At 37.0% G+C, this 16,000-nt stretch overlaps 1 protein-coding gene across 11 annotated transcripts in view; it reads right to left on the reverse strand.

The window, feature by feature from the left end:
* The window catches only part of LOC126355719 (protein abrupt-like), a 269,896-nt gene that overhangs the window by 159,828 nt on the left and 94,068 nt on the right, over positions 1-16,000 (reverse strand). For 3 of the 11 annotated variants that reach the window (XM_050006136.1, XM_050006123.1, XM_050006132.1), the window contains exon 7: positions 5,769-15,865. The exons of 6 other annotated variants lie outside the window; for them this stretch is intronic. In XM_050006136.1, the coding sequence (XP_049862093.1) occupies positions 15,396-15,865 (470 nt within the window). In that variant the 3' untranslated portion in view covers positions 5,769-15,395. Of the gene's footprint in view, positions 1-5,768; positions 15,866-16,000 lie in introns of those variants that run through there. 2 more of the 11 variants (XM_050006153.1, XM_050006144.1) reach the window with 1 other exon arrangement.

The following is a 16,000-nucleotide window of genomic DNA, read 5'->3' on the forward strand; positions in this document are numbered from 1 at the left end:
TCAATGTTTTCAGCACTATCATTACTCAAAATGTTCAAAAATGTTCACATGGATGACACAATGCGGGATAGTACATCAGTTATAGCAATTTCATTTCGATACACTTCAAATAATAAGTAGTGCTAAACCGCATGAATTGAGCGATTATATGCTTTCAAATTCCAAGAGCTCACTTGGTAAATAAAGGGGAAAAAACAAGTGGTAATAAGATGAATAAAATTACACAACACACTGAGTATACGAATGACTTCTTCTCACATCTGTTATCACAAGGTCACATGCATACACGGAAGTGTAACAAATCAGATTTACACAGAAATATGAAACTATCTTCCATTTTTAGCTCTATTTTCTGGTAACTGTTTTGAAAACCCAATAGTTAATGGCCCCCCACTGAGGTTTCCTCACTTTTATGTTTTGTGAATATCTGAAGGAAAGTCGTACGGAGTTTAGAGCTACGTTTCTCCCACTTACTATTCTCATCATAATCGTCACATTAAAGGTGTTAAACACTTTATTAATAAACCTATTCAGGTACTAGGGAATCTTTTACCAGCTCATTAGAACTGTTCACATGATATTCTGCCTGACACTGTAAGGAATTTATGTAAATGTCTAGTCATAGGAAAATAATATTGATGTCTGTGTGTGTGTGTGTGTGTTTGTTTAAGTAAAAACTAACATTAAACTTCCAGGTACACTAGTGACCTTAAGCATCCCGCAAACTTTGAAAAATATTTCAACCATCAGGCATGATTATAAATAAATAAATTTGCTATTCTTTTTTGAGTGTACCTGTTTTTGATTCAGTGCTTCTGCTATGAAGTGAGTGATCTCCTTCACTCCTAAATATTTACATTCTCCCTCAACTTTCCTTCCTATATTTATAAATAATACCAAGTTTAAAGCATAAAAATTATATTTCACTATTTCAATCTTGAAAATGGTTATCTAATTAAAATGAAGATTTACGAAAAGGATAGATTGCTTCTCAGCATATAGTAGAGATGATGAGTCGCAGAAAGGCACAACAAGAAGATTACTAAATACGTAAGCTTTCAGCCAGAAGACCACCTTCTGAAATAGACACCAACCCCCCCCCCCCCCCTCCCACACACACACACACACACACACACACACACACACACACACACACACACACACACACACACACACACACAGCTCATGCGACCACAAGCTGAGGCCTCAGCAGCCACAGACAGTGGTCATGCATGTATAAGCCGCGTTTGCATGAATGTGTATGTTTATTTCTGAAGGCCTTATGGCTGAAGGCTTACGTGTTTAGTAGTCCTTTTATTGTGCTTGTCTGAAAGTCAACATCTCTGCTAGATGGTGAGTAGCAATCTACCCTTTTTGTAATATTCTCATCATTCCATTCTGGATTTTCCATTGTTTAAAGTGAAGGTTTACTACTTCAATATTCATTTCATTCATACTCTGCTGGGGAAAAAAGGTCTGTGTTCAGTGCCACCAAGGTATAATATGTGCATACTGACAAGGGAACCTCCCCATCGCACCCCCCTCAGATTAGTTATGAGTTGGCACAGTGGATAGGCCTTGAAAAACTGAACACAGATCAATCGAGAAACCAGGAAGAAGTTGTGTAGAACTATGAAAAAATAAGCAAAATATACAAAGTGATTAGTCCATGCGCAAGATAGACAACATCGAGGAGCGCCCTGGTGCCATGGTTAGCATGAGCAGCTGCGGAACTTGGGTCAAGTCTTCCCTCAAGTGAAAAGTTTAATTTTTTATTTACAGACAATTATCAAAGTTCAGGCACTCACACACAATCAACTTCACTCTCCAAAATTCCAGGACATGTTCAGTTTTGTTTGGACATATGCAGGATTTGACGGTCTACACACGGAAAAATTTGAAAACGTTAAAAACATATGTTTTGACAGAGCACAGGGAAAACTGTGCTACTGTGAAACTGTTGCATTCATTTCTTGCAGTTGATGTGACAAACTCTTTATGTTTCATCACTTTTTTGTGACACTGTCACATCCACAAGAAAACCTAAATCGGGCAAGGTAGAAGAATCTTTTTACCCATTCGCCAAGTGTACAAGTTAGGTGGGTCGATAACATATTCCTGTCATGTGACGCACATGCCGTCACCAGTGTAGAATAGAATATATCAGACGTGTTTTCCAGTGGATAATCTGTTGACCTATGACCTTGCTATCAAATGTTTTCATTTCCCATTGGAGAGGCACGTCCTTTCGTCTACTAATCGCACGGTTTTGCGGTGCATTTGCAAAAAACAGACACTAAACTTATTACAGCGAACAGACTATCCACTGTGCCAACTTATAACTAAACCTGAGGGGGGTGCGATGAGGAGGTTCCCTTGTGAGGGGTTCTACTGTTAGTGAAACCTTTGTCTATGTCTCCATTTTGACTCTGAAATGTTTGCAACATTCATTCTAGCATACAACCACGCCCCACTGACTAGTATGTAATTATATTGAACAGTTTCAGCTATATGAATGGTGTTGCATGGTGGATCTGTGCGAAGCTGGATGGACCCACAAACCGACTACTGCAAATGTTGGGCACAATGTGTTGGTGGTGTGTCACTGTTTTCAAGAGTGATCTGTGGAACATTCCTCTCCCATCCTGTAGACCAGATTCTGACAGCTGTGTAGTAGAGACAAATGTCAATATTGATGCATTGTGTGAGCAGTAATGGCCAACTGAACATAATCCAGGGATGACATCCAGACACATGTTGCATCAGAAGCCACCATTGAGAACTACCTGTTTGGAGTAGGATAAAGATCACATGTGACTCTGGCCAAGTTAGCAATGACACAACATCACAAAGCATGGCAACTCTGATATTGTGAAAGAGTTGACTGGAGAGTGGAATGGCATTCTGCTGTCTTCTGTGATTATATGAGATTCTGCTAGTATGCGAGTGATGGATCTAGTGTATGGCACAGAACCAGTGAGCTGCCTATTCCAGAGTGCATTTGTCCGTGATGCACATGTGCCATCCCAGGCCATTCCATGCGATCACATTTGGCGTTTCTGTGGTGTAAAGTAACAAGTGCCTGCTACATTACAGAGGCCATCATCCCCGTGCTAATACCATTTCTTCAACAGGAACACCATCCATTTTTTTCCAGCAGGACAATGCAAATCCACATATGTCTGCCGTGACGCATGCTCTTTGTGAAGTGCTACTACTCTGGCCAGCAAGATTACTAGATCTTTCATGAACTAAGCAGATAAGAGACACGATGAAGTGGGAACTTATTCATGTTCCATGGCATCCACAACCAATGTTAAATTACAACAAAAGGTGCAAGATTCTTGGGACAGTCTATTGCAGGATATCATTCAGCACTTTCGTGATTGATTGCACATGAGAATACATGCCTGCACTGCTACTGTATGATGATACACTGTGTACTGATGTGACTATTTAGGCACTCTTTACTGTGATGAGTGTTTCGTTTGGTCTGAATTTGTTGTACACTACTACAATGATGAACAACCTGTCACTTCACTTGTCAATAAAATGACCTTGTCATTGAGAGTGTTGCCTTCTTTCTGGCTGTGTATAATATTCCCTCAACTGTCTACTGAGTAACTAATAAGTGTTAGTTTGGACAATGTTCTAAAATGGGGTTCAAGAATTTTTTTATTTTTTTTTCATTTGTCGTACCTACCAGTTCTCAATTTTCTCTAATCTGTTTTTCTGCCATTGCTCAGAAATATAGAAGTCACAACCTAAAATGTTGGTAATTCATAATATATAGTACAAACCATGATACAACTGTTCCACTGTCAACAGTTAATAAATTTGTGCTCTGTCAAACATTATTAATCCTAATTTCAATTCTGTCTTTATGGTATGAGTGTTACTATTTGTAAATGTGGTACTACCATCTTTCCTACACTCAGCACAAAGCTGTTTTCAAGTCAGAGCACACCATAAAAATTTTGCATTTGCAGCCATTAAATCTTGTCCAGTGAGTGTAAAGAAACATAAATAGTGAGAGGATGATGGGGTTTGGAAGGTGAAGACAAGATGGATTGGGGTTGAGGAAGGTCTAAAAAAGAACTACTCCAATGCCCTGTTATTTGTATATGTAAACAGTGAACATTAGTGTTCATTTCTTATCATTACAACACATCTTGTATGGGACGTATTTCATAAAACTGTTTTGTTCATTAGATTCTATTGTGGTCTGGCTGAACACACTGGCACACCTATTAGCTTCCTATGGTACAAACTACATTTCAAATCATATAAATCAAATTAAAGTGATTATTATAATGTTATCTTTGTGATGTTGATAGTGGAAAGTCCACTTTTTTTTTTTTTTTTTTTTTTACACACAAGGGATGAGATTCTGCAAGTAATTTAAACATTGAGCATTTTCATTAATTTTAATTCAGTAAGAATCAATTTACATTGCAAATTGACAATACTTTTAATAGAAGTAGCAATTTTATTACTGCAAATTTTGATGACGCTTAAGATCAATTGACCATGAAGAACAACAAATATACACAATAACAGTTATTTGAAATCTGAGATTAATTACACGAGTGTCTCCAAAGCATTAGATAAAACCATAACCTATAAATATGGCAAGTACATGCTCCCTAGAATATTATGGAACAAGTAATACAGGAAAAAGAAATGATGATTCTGCAGCAATCTTTTCATTATCATACTAATTTTTACCATAGATACATCACACTGTTATAAACAAACGTAAGTTTCATTTTTTACCCATTTTAAAGAAAGGCTCTTTCTCCATGACATTTGAAAGTCTAACTCACTATTCATTAGAAAATTTTATATTCACTTAAGATATATTTACTTAGTGCCTTTACTGTTAAAAGTTCATGTTCCATTTTTTTATAATTTTGTGCTTACACAAAATATAAGAACACCCCACGCAACAACCACAGTTTAGTATAGCAAAAATGCAGGAGAAATCTGGAATTCCTTTCCAAAAATAACTGATATGCTGCCGCATTGCAGTAGATGTGCACCTACAGAAATGATGTAAATATAAAAATTATGGCCCACTGTATCACACTCAAAAGGAGATAATGGCTTAACAAGCAATCAAACTTTGACTATTTGTTAACATCTGCCAGTAATCCCGCTGTACTGAAAATGTACATTTTTTTACTTATGATGCTTTTTGAGACCTTGATCCATATGGGGCAGAACAAATACTGGGATAAAATATATAAATATCTTGTACTGAGGCTACTTACAAACAAATGGGCTCTGTAATTCTCTAACAATTACCTCAACATAATATAGGAAATCAAGAAAGAATGAAGATTTTGATACACTGTCTGCAGAGACATTACAATGTAAATTGAACTGTTTACTGAAGAGATACAGTACAGGGAAAAATTACTGTGTTAACACCAAAATACTTCAGGTTGGAGCTGCCTTTAGTTGTGGTCACGTGGGGTGAGGTATGTTTCCGTGTGTGTGTGTGTGTGTGTGTGTGTGTGTGTGTGTGTGTGTGTGTGGCTTTCGCTGAAAGCTGTAATGTGTAAGTATTTTTGTTGTGCCTATCCATCTTTAAGAAAAGTAGCAATCTATCCTTTAGCTGTAATGTGTAAGTATTTTTACTGTGCCTGTCCATCTTTAAGAAAAGTAGCAATCTATCCTTTTCCTAATATTGCTGAATCTTTGCAATAAGGAGAGCGCGTGCACCCACCCACCCACCCACCCACCCACCCACCCACCCACCCACACACACACACACACACACACACACACACACACACACACACACACACACACACACACACACACACACACGAGAGAGAGAGAGAGAGAGAGAGAGAGAGAGAGAGAGAGAGACTACATTTCGATCTTAAGCGAAAGAATTACTAACTGATCAGTATCAGTAAAGCTGCCACAGAAAAAACCTGCCAAATCTTTGTAGTGCACAATTCAATATTTATTTTTTTCAATCATGAGTATTTTCAGTCACCACAAATACCAATAAATACTGCTTGAAAAATTATTAAATCTTTATTTCAGACCAGTTTTTATTTGAACCTTATGAACAATGATGTTTCTACTGATCCATGTAAATACATCTCAGAGATCAATTTATACCTTCAATTCATCATTACCTCTCCCCTTCCACTCTTCCAAAATTTACAAGGATTCTCCTGCTTGCTGATTAAATATACCTAGGATAAATGATGTGGTAGGGAACGATTTGACCACAGGGTCAGGGTAGTTAGCAGAATTAAACTTTCATTCAGAAGATACAGTGTCAACTGAGAACATACAAAATCACATTTATAAATACAACACCTGCAATGATGTGTAATGATACCGGTGTGCAAATCATACCTCCAAATGGCTCTGAGCACTATGGGACTTAACATCTGTGGTCAGCAGTCCCCTAGAACAACTTAAACCTAATTAACCTAAGAACATAACACATCCATGCCCAAGGCAGTGTTCGAACCTGCGACCGTAGTGGTCGCGCGGTTCCAGACCGAAGCACCTAGAACCGCTCGGCCACTACGGCTAGCCATACTTCCAAGATATCTACATATCTATGAAGGTTTCCTACCTAGCACCCAGGCAATTCAAATCATAGTAAACCTCCCAACATACTCAAACCTTTTACCCACATTTTCTACAAACTTTAGAGTAATATTACTGAAAAGAAAGACCCACAGTTTGTTAGACACAGACATTCTTTGTAAAGCATTGGGAACTGTGTGTGTGTCATTGCCTGTTACATAAAATAATTCTGAAATTAGAATTACACAGCAGAAAGGATTTTACTGCACAGCAGATACACTAATGCACTCGGAACATGTACCACAGCATAGCTAGGGCTGTTTCATCAAAATGGCCATCTAAATTGTTTCATTCAATGCCAGTTTCTCACCTTCACAAAAGTTGTTAGATCTTTCATAAATTCAGAGATTTCATTCAGATCCTCTCTCATAGATTAACACAACACTTATTTATTTACTTCAGATCACAGAAATATCAGCAAAAATGGTGAAACTTTTCTTGTGATTTGCGTAACTTTTTTATCAGTACACAATCAAAACACTGCACATATATGTTTTCTGTATGAAAGACAATGGCATTTTATTGTGATGAGTTACTTAACATGAAACCCATGTTTTGTGTCTTTGATTGTCTACTCAGATGCTCTTCCTTTCTATGTCTCAGAGAGAATCCATTGTAGTTCTGTGACTGCAGCAGTTGAGGTATTTCACATACTAAGAGCATAGCAGCAAAAAAGAAAAACACAACACACGCACACACAGACAAAACTGCACTCATTCTCAGTAAAACATAACAACTACTACTTCCTGCAATTTTGTCGAAAGACTGAGACATTATGAGCTCACAGCTTTGTAAAGATACGGATTAGTTCTAAAGAAAAGTATTAATTCTAGGTGGTTGCTGCTTTTTAATGATACTTATTTAAAACAAACAGTACCAATATTGGTATTGAATCGACAAGTTCATCGGCAATCAGCTGTTTATGATTATAATTTCATTTAGCTCATGCCAAACAAAAGACATCAGCTGTTTCAGGAGTAAAAAATGATGCACATTTTCAATAGAACCACCACTACAAGAAACTTTAGCCACATCCACAAACAGACAAAATCCTAAATTACTGTTTTTTCCCTGTAAGAATTCCATTTGAGCTTGTGTCATGGTCAGTGCAGAATGTTTTTTTCAAAATAAAAGGGAAGTCTAATTCAGACAATGAAAATGCTACACTATTTTAAAAAACTCTTATCAAATTTGAAAAGAGTTAGTTGCCAATAGAGCCAAGTATCTCATTTTAAAAAGCCAGTTGCAGAAAAAAAATTTTTTTTTTGCTCAATGCAGCTTCCATTTAATAATGGCGTCTCAGCAAGAAAGATAACACATTAGTGTAGGCAAGACCAATTAAATAAGCAGATAATGGAAGATAATGAAAGGGAAGAGTAAAACAGGAGAACTCTTGACAACATCTTTTCCCATAGCAATGACACTAAACTCTGCACATCAGCAGCCAACTGCGTGTTACAATTTCTAATGAGAACTTGGCATTCAGTACTACCTGTCTTTTTCCGGAACAACTCCCAACACCACTTCCATTGAGGTCCACTCAGTCCCAATTTCTTAATTAAAAATAATTCAGTCTTTTTGACATCAGTGCAAGCTTTCACAAAAGCCCATAGAAATAATAAACATACAAAGACCGAAATTCCTCTACGGACAGACTATTTTCTCAGATTCTTCTTCAATGAAGGAATGGAGACTATATAATTTAATGTCCCATTAATGATGAGGTCAACAGAGCTGTAATTCATGGTTGGTAATGCAAAACTTCGAAAACCATGGAAAACTTACATCTGGATGACTGGAGGGAGTATGTGAACCCCAGTCTTCCTGAATGCAACTCCAGTGTCTTAAGCCCTGCACCACTTTGCTTTGATTCATCAACAGTAGCGTATGTCAATGGTTTAGCACATACCAATTACAATTCTCGAAGAGTTTTATTTTGAACTTTGTCTGTTTTCACTGAAGCAATCCATTGTTATATAACAACTCGGGAATCCAATTCTCGTAAATACGTGACAAAATGTCAGATATTGTTTGATTTTTATCTATTTTTCTTTATGCATTTAAAACAGCCCCAAACAAAAGACCAGTGTGCTTCATGTACCAGTTAATTATCTCTAATCAAACTGCTAGTGAAGTGGCTTGGATGCTCATGGTCACCACTTCCCGCATCTCTTATAAACAGGTAACTACATTTTTTTTTAACGTTACTACACTCTATTCTTGTTTAGTTAGTTCATTGTTGCTTGAATCTCGTGTTCGAGGCTTTATGACTTAGTGACAACAAGGGCTTTGAAAAACAAAACGTGCACTGTTCAGTCCATTAAGGTAAATAGGACACACAAAGTCAAATAGATGTTAAAAGTTTGCTACTGTTGCACAGTGTGTGTCAATACATTTTTAATATCCACGTGGTTCTCAAAGAAGACAATTTTTAATCATTATAGACATGCAGGCAGATGATAAAATGCACAGTTAAAATGTTCAGTTGCCACATGTCAATAACAAATGATGGAAATCTCAAAAAATCACATTTTACAAGCAATACATTTAAATTCTGCTTCACAATATATTTCCTCAACTGCATGTCACAAGAACTGAAAATAAAATTTCTCTCTTTTCAGAAAGTTTCAATTGATTGCTAAGCCACAAGTGGTAACTGTAGGTCAAACATTTTTGGCTTAAAGAAGCCACATTTAACAAGAGAAAACAAAAATATCAAAATTCAGTATTCAATAACTTGCTGCAGGAAATCATTTCTTATTCCGCATAATTTGGAAAAACACCTACAATATGTTTTCAAGACTTATAAAAATGCTCAACTTGCCTGATTTGAGTTACTTAGTTCTGGGCCAAACTTTCCGATCATAGCAAAATTATCAGTAAAGTAATGGCAAAGACTGTCAGACTGCCTGTATGCGAGTCATTTTCATTGATATCTTAAGTTACATTTCTCAAAATCCTGACTAGTCTGCAAGTCTACTAAAGACATCTGATTCGTAACACAGTCGTTAGTAATGCATATAAAACCACTATCTACAGCAATAGGGGCAAAATGTGATGTTATACACATTTAACTACCAGAATATAAGTTAATTATAAGAAAAATTTATCAGATAAGGATTCCACAAATAGAGCACTACAATAATACAAGAAACCAACGTACCAGATCATCATGAGAAGCACGTTAAATAGCATGAAAAAGTCCAAGCTTCTTTCTAAAACAGAAATATTCAAGCTACTCACACTAAAACAAACATGAACTTCCTCTCTTTGAAAAATGAGGAATTCAAGTAGTTACTACACTTTATCAGTATATGCTTCAGTTGTGTGAGAACATAAAGCTGCCAATATTGTAAACAACAAATAACAAAATTATTTGACAAATGATTACTGAAAATGGATGGCAACCACCAAGATTCCAAATACCTCAAGAGCTTTAAGAGAGAGAGGGGGGAAAATAGACGGGGGCAAAGAGTGGAGTAAGTAGGTAGTTACACAGAGACAAAATGCAACTTCAAGGATGAGCTTGTGTACCCTTTTCTGCTACTTCTAATTGTACTCAACAAGAAATCCATAAATAACTTCCTTATTTATGATTTTGCTTCCCATTGCTTATGAACTATCACTTAATATCAAACTACTACAATATTTAAAAGTTTCATGAAAATTTTGTTTGTTATGAACACTTCTACCGATTAACAATCTAAGCATCTTGTTGAACAATACACAGAGGAACATATTTAATTAGTTTACTTCTCATGAGAATCGTGTACAGTTAATACTACATTTTACAAACAAAAGTTATTTAGTATGAAAACAGTATCAGCCTTATTACTCAGATAAATATTTCAACAAAATTATTCTAAAAATGATCATTTCATGCAATAACTTGTCACAACCAATCACAAATGCCAGTTTTCTAAAACAAGACACTTTCTTTAATACAACATACATTGCTGCAAATGCAAGCAACTGCATCCATACTTTCATGAAATCTCTCTCTCTCTCTCTCTCTCTCTCTCTCTCTCTGTGCACACACACACACACACACACACACACACACACACACACACACACACACACATTACGAAAATTTGTTCATACAATTTTCTTCCAAAAAGAAACACAACACACTGCAGCAGAAAAAGATTAATCATTCAGCTGTACAAGTCATGTCTACTGATCAATGAAGCCTGGATCAGTAACACAACAAGAACATGCAATACCTATTTTCAAATTACATGGGGTACTGCATTTCTCTTGTTACTATTGTCCTCTATTAGCACTCTGAGTAAACACAGCTTTTCATTGCTTTATTGTGTACTAACATAATAATCTGTTTGGATATGGGTAGCAAATTTCATTGTAGGTTTAGATAATATTAACTTGCTTCACAATTCCTAAGTCCTTATTTTAAGCGCTAGTTTAGACTTCCTGCTCAGTTCTTCAGAACTTTCTTCCTGAGTTAATAAACTGCATTCAATCCAGTCTGTGGAAGCAAATTAAATTCATGGCTACTATTCAATGCCAACACTGGTCTCAGATTGATTACTTCAGCTTACATACAATTACACATTGAAAGAACTGTTACTTCAGAGTATGTTACTGAATCTACAGGTTTATAAGGAACTTATGAAGCAAATACTTGGGGAGTCCATTCAATTGCACAGCCAGTATTAAGTACATGTAATAGTACATCAAATAGCTATGTGATTTTATCACTTTCTTATGACAAAATCTGAGAGAAAGGCACGCACACTGGCAGCATTATGCTGAGGCACGCCTCTTGTTAAGTACATGCACTTAGGTATGATAGAAGTTACCGAACAATAACAGTAACAACACATTTTAGTCCAATTGTACCTAGACTTTAAGAACAAGAAAGTTTACTGTTTTCTGAGGATAGTCAGATTCACTGAAAGTAAACATATCAATTAAGACTTAAACAATGGTGTGAAGAAAACAGGATGCTAAATTCTTGGTAAAATATCAACTCCTTCAAGCAGCATTGTACAAATATCTGTCACACAGTACCATAAGTCTTGTAATATACAATTTAATACCAAAGCATTTTAAAACATCTGATAAACTCTACTGATGCCTATGACATAACAGAACAACATAATGTTTTAGTCTTGTATGTTAAGCGTGTAATGCTTTGCAATATAGTATATGTACAGTCTGTATATTCTACCAATTAACCTGAGTTGAGCCTGTCTGTTGACGAAGCTTGGCCAGGATTTGCAAGACAAGGCGGCCAAACGCCTATTGTCATGAACAGTTTATATAAAAATCTCAGTTCAACAGAACTTTCAAACTGTAAGTAGTAAAAGACATCACAAAAAAATAATGCTTGAAAATCTGTGGCCACTTTTCTTGCAAAAAAGCTGACCAAGCTTCCTTTATTGTGATATGAGGTTAACAGTTTAGTGTGTAGAAATAAACAAAATATACACCAGCAGTGAAAGATGTAGGAACCTCTCACCGCTTCACCTGTGATATGTCTGTGGAACTGTATAACTGCTAAAGGCATAAAAAATAAATTATGCTCCATATATTAGTTAATATACAAGCCTCTTTCCTCTCAGATACACATAACAGCATCTTAATACTGTAGTCTGTCCTCTACACAGTCTTCCAGGCAAATATTATTGCGAAGTGAAAGAGAAAAAAATCTTTTCACTTTTCTTTAGTCTCATGTTCTATCCACATGAACACGAAAAGAACCACTCTGTCATTTACACTACCATCACTGATGTCTAATCTGCAGTGTAAAGTAATTGCCACAAAACAGAAATCCTGCACAAAGGATACTACAGATAAAATCTGTAGATAATATTGTAATATATGCATAACAAGGCTCTTCCCTTTGATGCCATCAAAGTAAAGATTAAAAAATATTATGAATATAGTTCTAGCTGAAGTGTAATGAATCAAGTAGTCTCTCTCCTGTTCAAAACCAGTTCCTCAAAGATTGCTTCAGTACTACAAGTTGTCCAGACATGAGTTAAAGAAACAGAGGACATAATTTTTTAATAATCTGAAAGCAATATGGGTACCTTCACAATATAGTGATCATTATACAGTTTATTGCTGGAAAGATAGGTAAATAAATAAAACAACAGGCAGGCCGACATACAGAGACAGAGAAACAAACACACACATACAGACACAGAGAGAGAGAGAGAGAGAGAGAGAGAGAGAGAGAGAGAATATTTTAAGAGTGAGATGATGATAAAGAAACTTGATGTGATTATCTAGTACTGATAATAATTACATTTAATTACATCTGAACAAAAAGAGTGGAAAATATAATTTCTGGAAGAACTAACAAAGTCCATGTTGGAACAAATGGGATGAAGTACATGAAAACTGCTCAGATGTGTTGAAAACATCTAAATTCTGCACAAGGAAAGACAAAACTGACAGCAAAAATTGAATTTAAAAAAGGTGGAATCAATAAAATGGAAATGCCGAGGGGCTAGGGCCTCCCGTCGAGTAGACTGTTCGCCTGGTGCAAGTCTTTCGAGTTGATGCCACTTCGGCAACTTGTGTGACGATGGGGGTGAAATGTTGTTGATAAGGATAACACAACACCCAGTCTCTGAGCGGAGAAAATCTCCGACCCAGCCAGGAATCCAACCCGGGCCGTTAGGCATGACATTCCATCGCGCTGACCACTCAGCTACCAGGGGCGGACTAGTGGAATCAATTATAGCCCTATTTAACTGGTGAACAACTGGATACTGGAGAGGGAAAGAAGTGAAATAAGGAAAAACTGAACCAAAGAAACGTTAGACTCTCAAAACAAAAACAGGAGCAGAAAGTGTTAATTATGATGACATTCAAAGAGGTACTTCTGTTCAGCTAAAATAGACTCAGCTATGAATGCAACATCAAAAAATTAATTTTGAACTTTTGAAATAACACACTTCTTCACAGGGAAGTAGAATAACACAATGCAGATAGATGACATGCAGTAAATAACTACTGTCAGTGTTTCTTCAGATGCAACTTCAAATATGTACAGATAAGATTTTAAAAAAAATCATTCACTGTTTCTTCAGATATAATTGCAGATATGTACAGATAAGATCTTAACATCTGCAAACTGAACATGGATAACATAACAATGACTTATTTTTGTCTCTTATATTGCACCCCTCCTAACATGTCCTTTTCTACCTACACTATTTGACTATAGCTGCCAACAAAGGAACTGTAGTTCTCAGAGTTTCATTTTCTGATCTATACACATTCACAATTATGATCCCTGTTTCTCACGTCAGATGCAACAATTACTTGCATGTTCCATGGATAATAACTGTGACATGACTCTACGTACGCAGGCCTCTAAATATGACGCATGATCTCCAAGAAAATATCACAACAGCAATTTACTTTAACTGCCTTTTACATTGATTCTGATCTATATTGAAATTCAGTAACTGAAACCAACTAAAGCAGAGATTTATAAATGATAGAGCACAGCAGTCAGTCATCCTTTTTTGCATGTTTTATTTGGCAAATCCAGATTTTGGCTAGTGCCTAGCCATTATCAATGCATTATTTTCTAGTCTCAATGCATGTCAGTTCCCAGTTGCTTGGGCGTCAGTCGCAGTTCTTTGATTGTCAAAGAACTGCATATCCCAATCAGTCAAATAGTTCACTAACTTTTATCTATCACTTATATTTAAGCACAATGCTGTGTAAATGATTAAAAATCTATGATTTATGGAGATCAAAAAGATCCTGCAACTGAGTAGAAATCACACGAGAAGAATCATGAACTTTGCAATCTGTAGTACAAGAGGATTCAAGACATGCACAGGTATGCATTTTTCATATTGGTCTTGGTTTTGGCTTCCCCGGCCACTCCTTACAAACAAATAAAAAAACCAGCAATTTTGAGCTACTTAAGATTTCCCAATAACACCAGAATCATATCTACACTAAAATATGTAAACTGTGGAATGATATTCTGAAAACTACAAAAGCCTGAAGAACTGAAGAGAAGACATGTAATTTTTGTCCCAATTTTGGTAAAATTAACTCAAACCAGACATCTTGTAGTACTGAAGCTGCTTTAATTGCAAGTCTTGTACTATTCTCTCCTATAGTTACACGATGAGGCAAAACAAAATTTGTATAAGCACTTCTGGAAACTGGTTTCAGTCTAAAATATTACTCGTATAGTGAGTAAACTTCAAGACATTCCCGAAGTTTTCAATCTTACTCCTATGGCAACACTCATATATCCAAGTCATCAGATTATGTGCATAATTCAATGTATATAGGTACAAATTTAACAAACAAAAAATTACCCTCACAATGCCCCATGAACTTGCACCAAGTCATGCAGTGCTCCAAGACACAAAATTCTTATCTTGACCAAACATGGTAAAGCATACAAAGATGGATAACCAATTACAAGTTGCCAAGAGGCTTATTGCACAAAACAGGAAGTAGGTAGACTACTCCCTGCACTTTTTACTCACTTTTACGATACATTAAAAAAAAACTGGCTCCTATTACACAACTATGCACATCAGTAACCCCACAGTGACATGGTCAGAACCAACCAGCTCAGTGAGCACCACTATTATACTACACAGTAGCTGGAGTATCATCAACCTCTGATGCATCATCTATCATTAAGCACAGACTGAGAAAATGATCCAGAGGACGCAATATGCTCTATTATTTTTTTAATTACATAATGAACAGTATTAGAAATAAAAAGAACTGGGCCACTTCTGAAGGCAACAATTTCACTAGTTGGCAGGTTGCTTATTGGCTGTGGGAGCAACAGAAAAAACAGTAGAGTCCTGGGAGGCAAATGGAGGTGGTGGTGCACGAAAGTTGGATGCACTACTACTGCTACTACCACCACCACCACCACCTCCATTGGCCCCAATAAACTCCTCTTTCTCTTCAGACAAAACAACCTGTGGTGGCGGAGGGAAGAAGTCTAGACCAGAGCTGGCTGCTGTAGCAGGAACAGCATGTGGTGGAGGCTGCTGCTGTTGTTTCGGTGGTCCACACAGCAGCTCGTGGAAACTCATGAGATGACGCTTGAGGTACAGCTTTGTCTTGAACGGCTTGCTACACAGGGGGCACGCCACGGTCTGGGGGTTGTGGATGAGGCGCAGGTGCTGGCGCAGGTTCGACAGGTTACTGTACATGCGGTAGCAGATGGGGCACGGCCGCGGGTCCAGGGAGTGCAGTTTGCGGTGGTCAGCTGCTGTAACACACACAACAAGCAACCGTGTCAGAGCTCTCCCGCCTGCAAACCGCACCCCCGGGACACCCGCACGGGAAAATGGACAGGAAGTGTCGGCTGGTGAGGAGAAGGGCAAGTAAAACAGGAAAGCAGGCA

This window comes from Schistocerca gregaria, chromosome 1 (assembly GCF_023897955.1).
Source record: "Schistocerca gregaria isolate iqSchGreg1 chromosome 1, iqSchGreg1.2, whole genome shotgun sequence".
In the NCBI taxonomy this organism is placed as follows: Eukaryota; Metazoa; Arthropoda; class Insecta; order Orthoptera; family Acrididae; genus Schistocerca; species Schistocerca gregaria.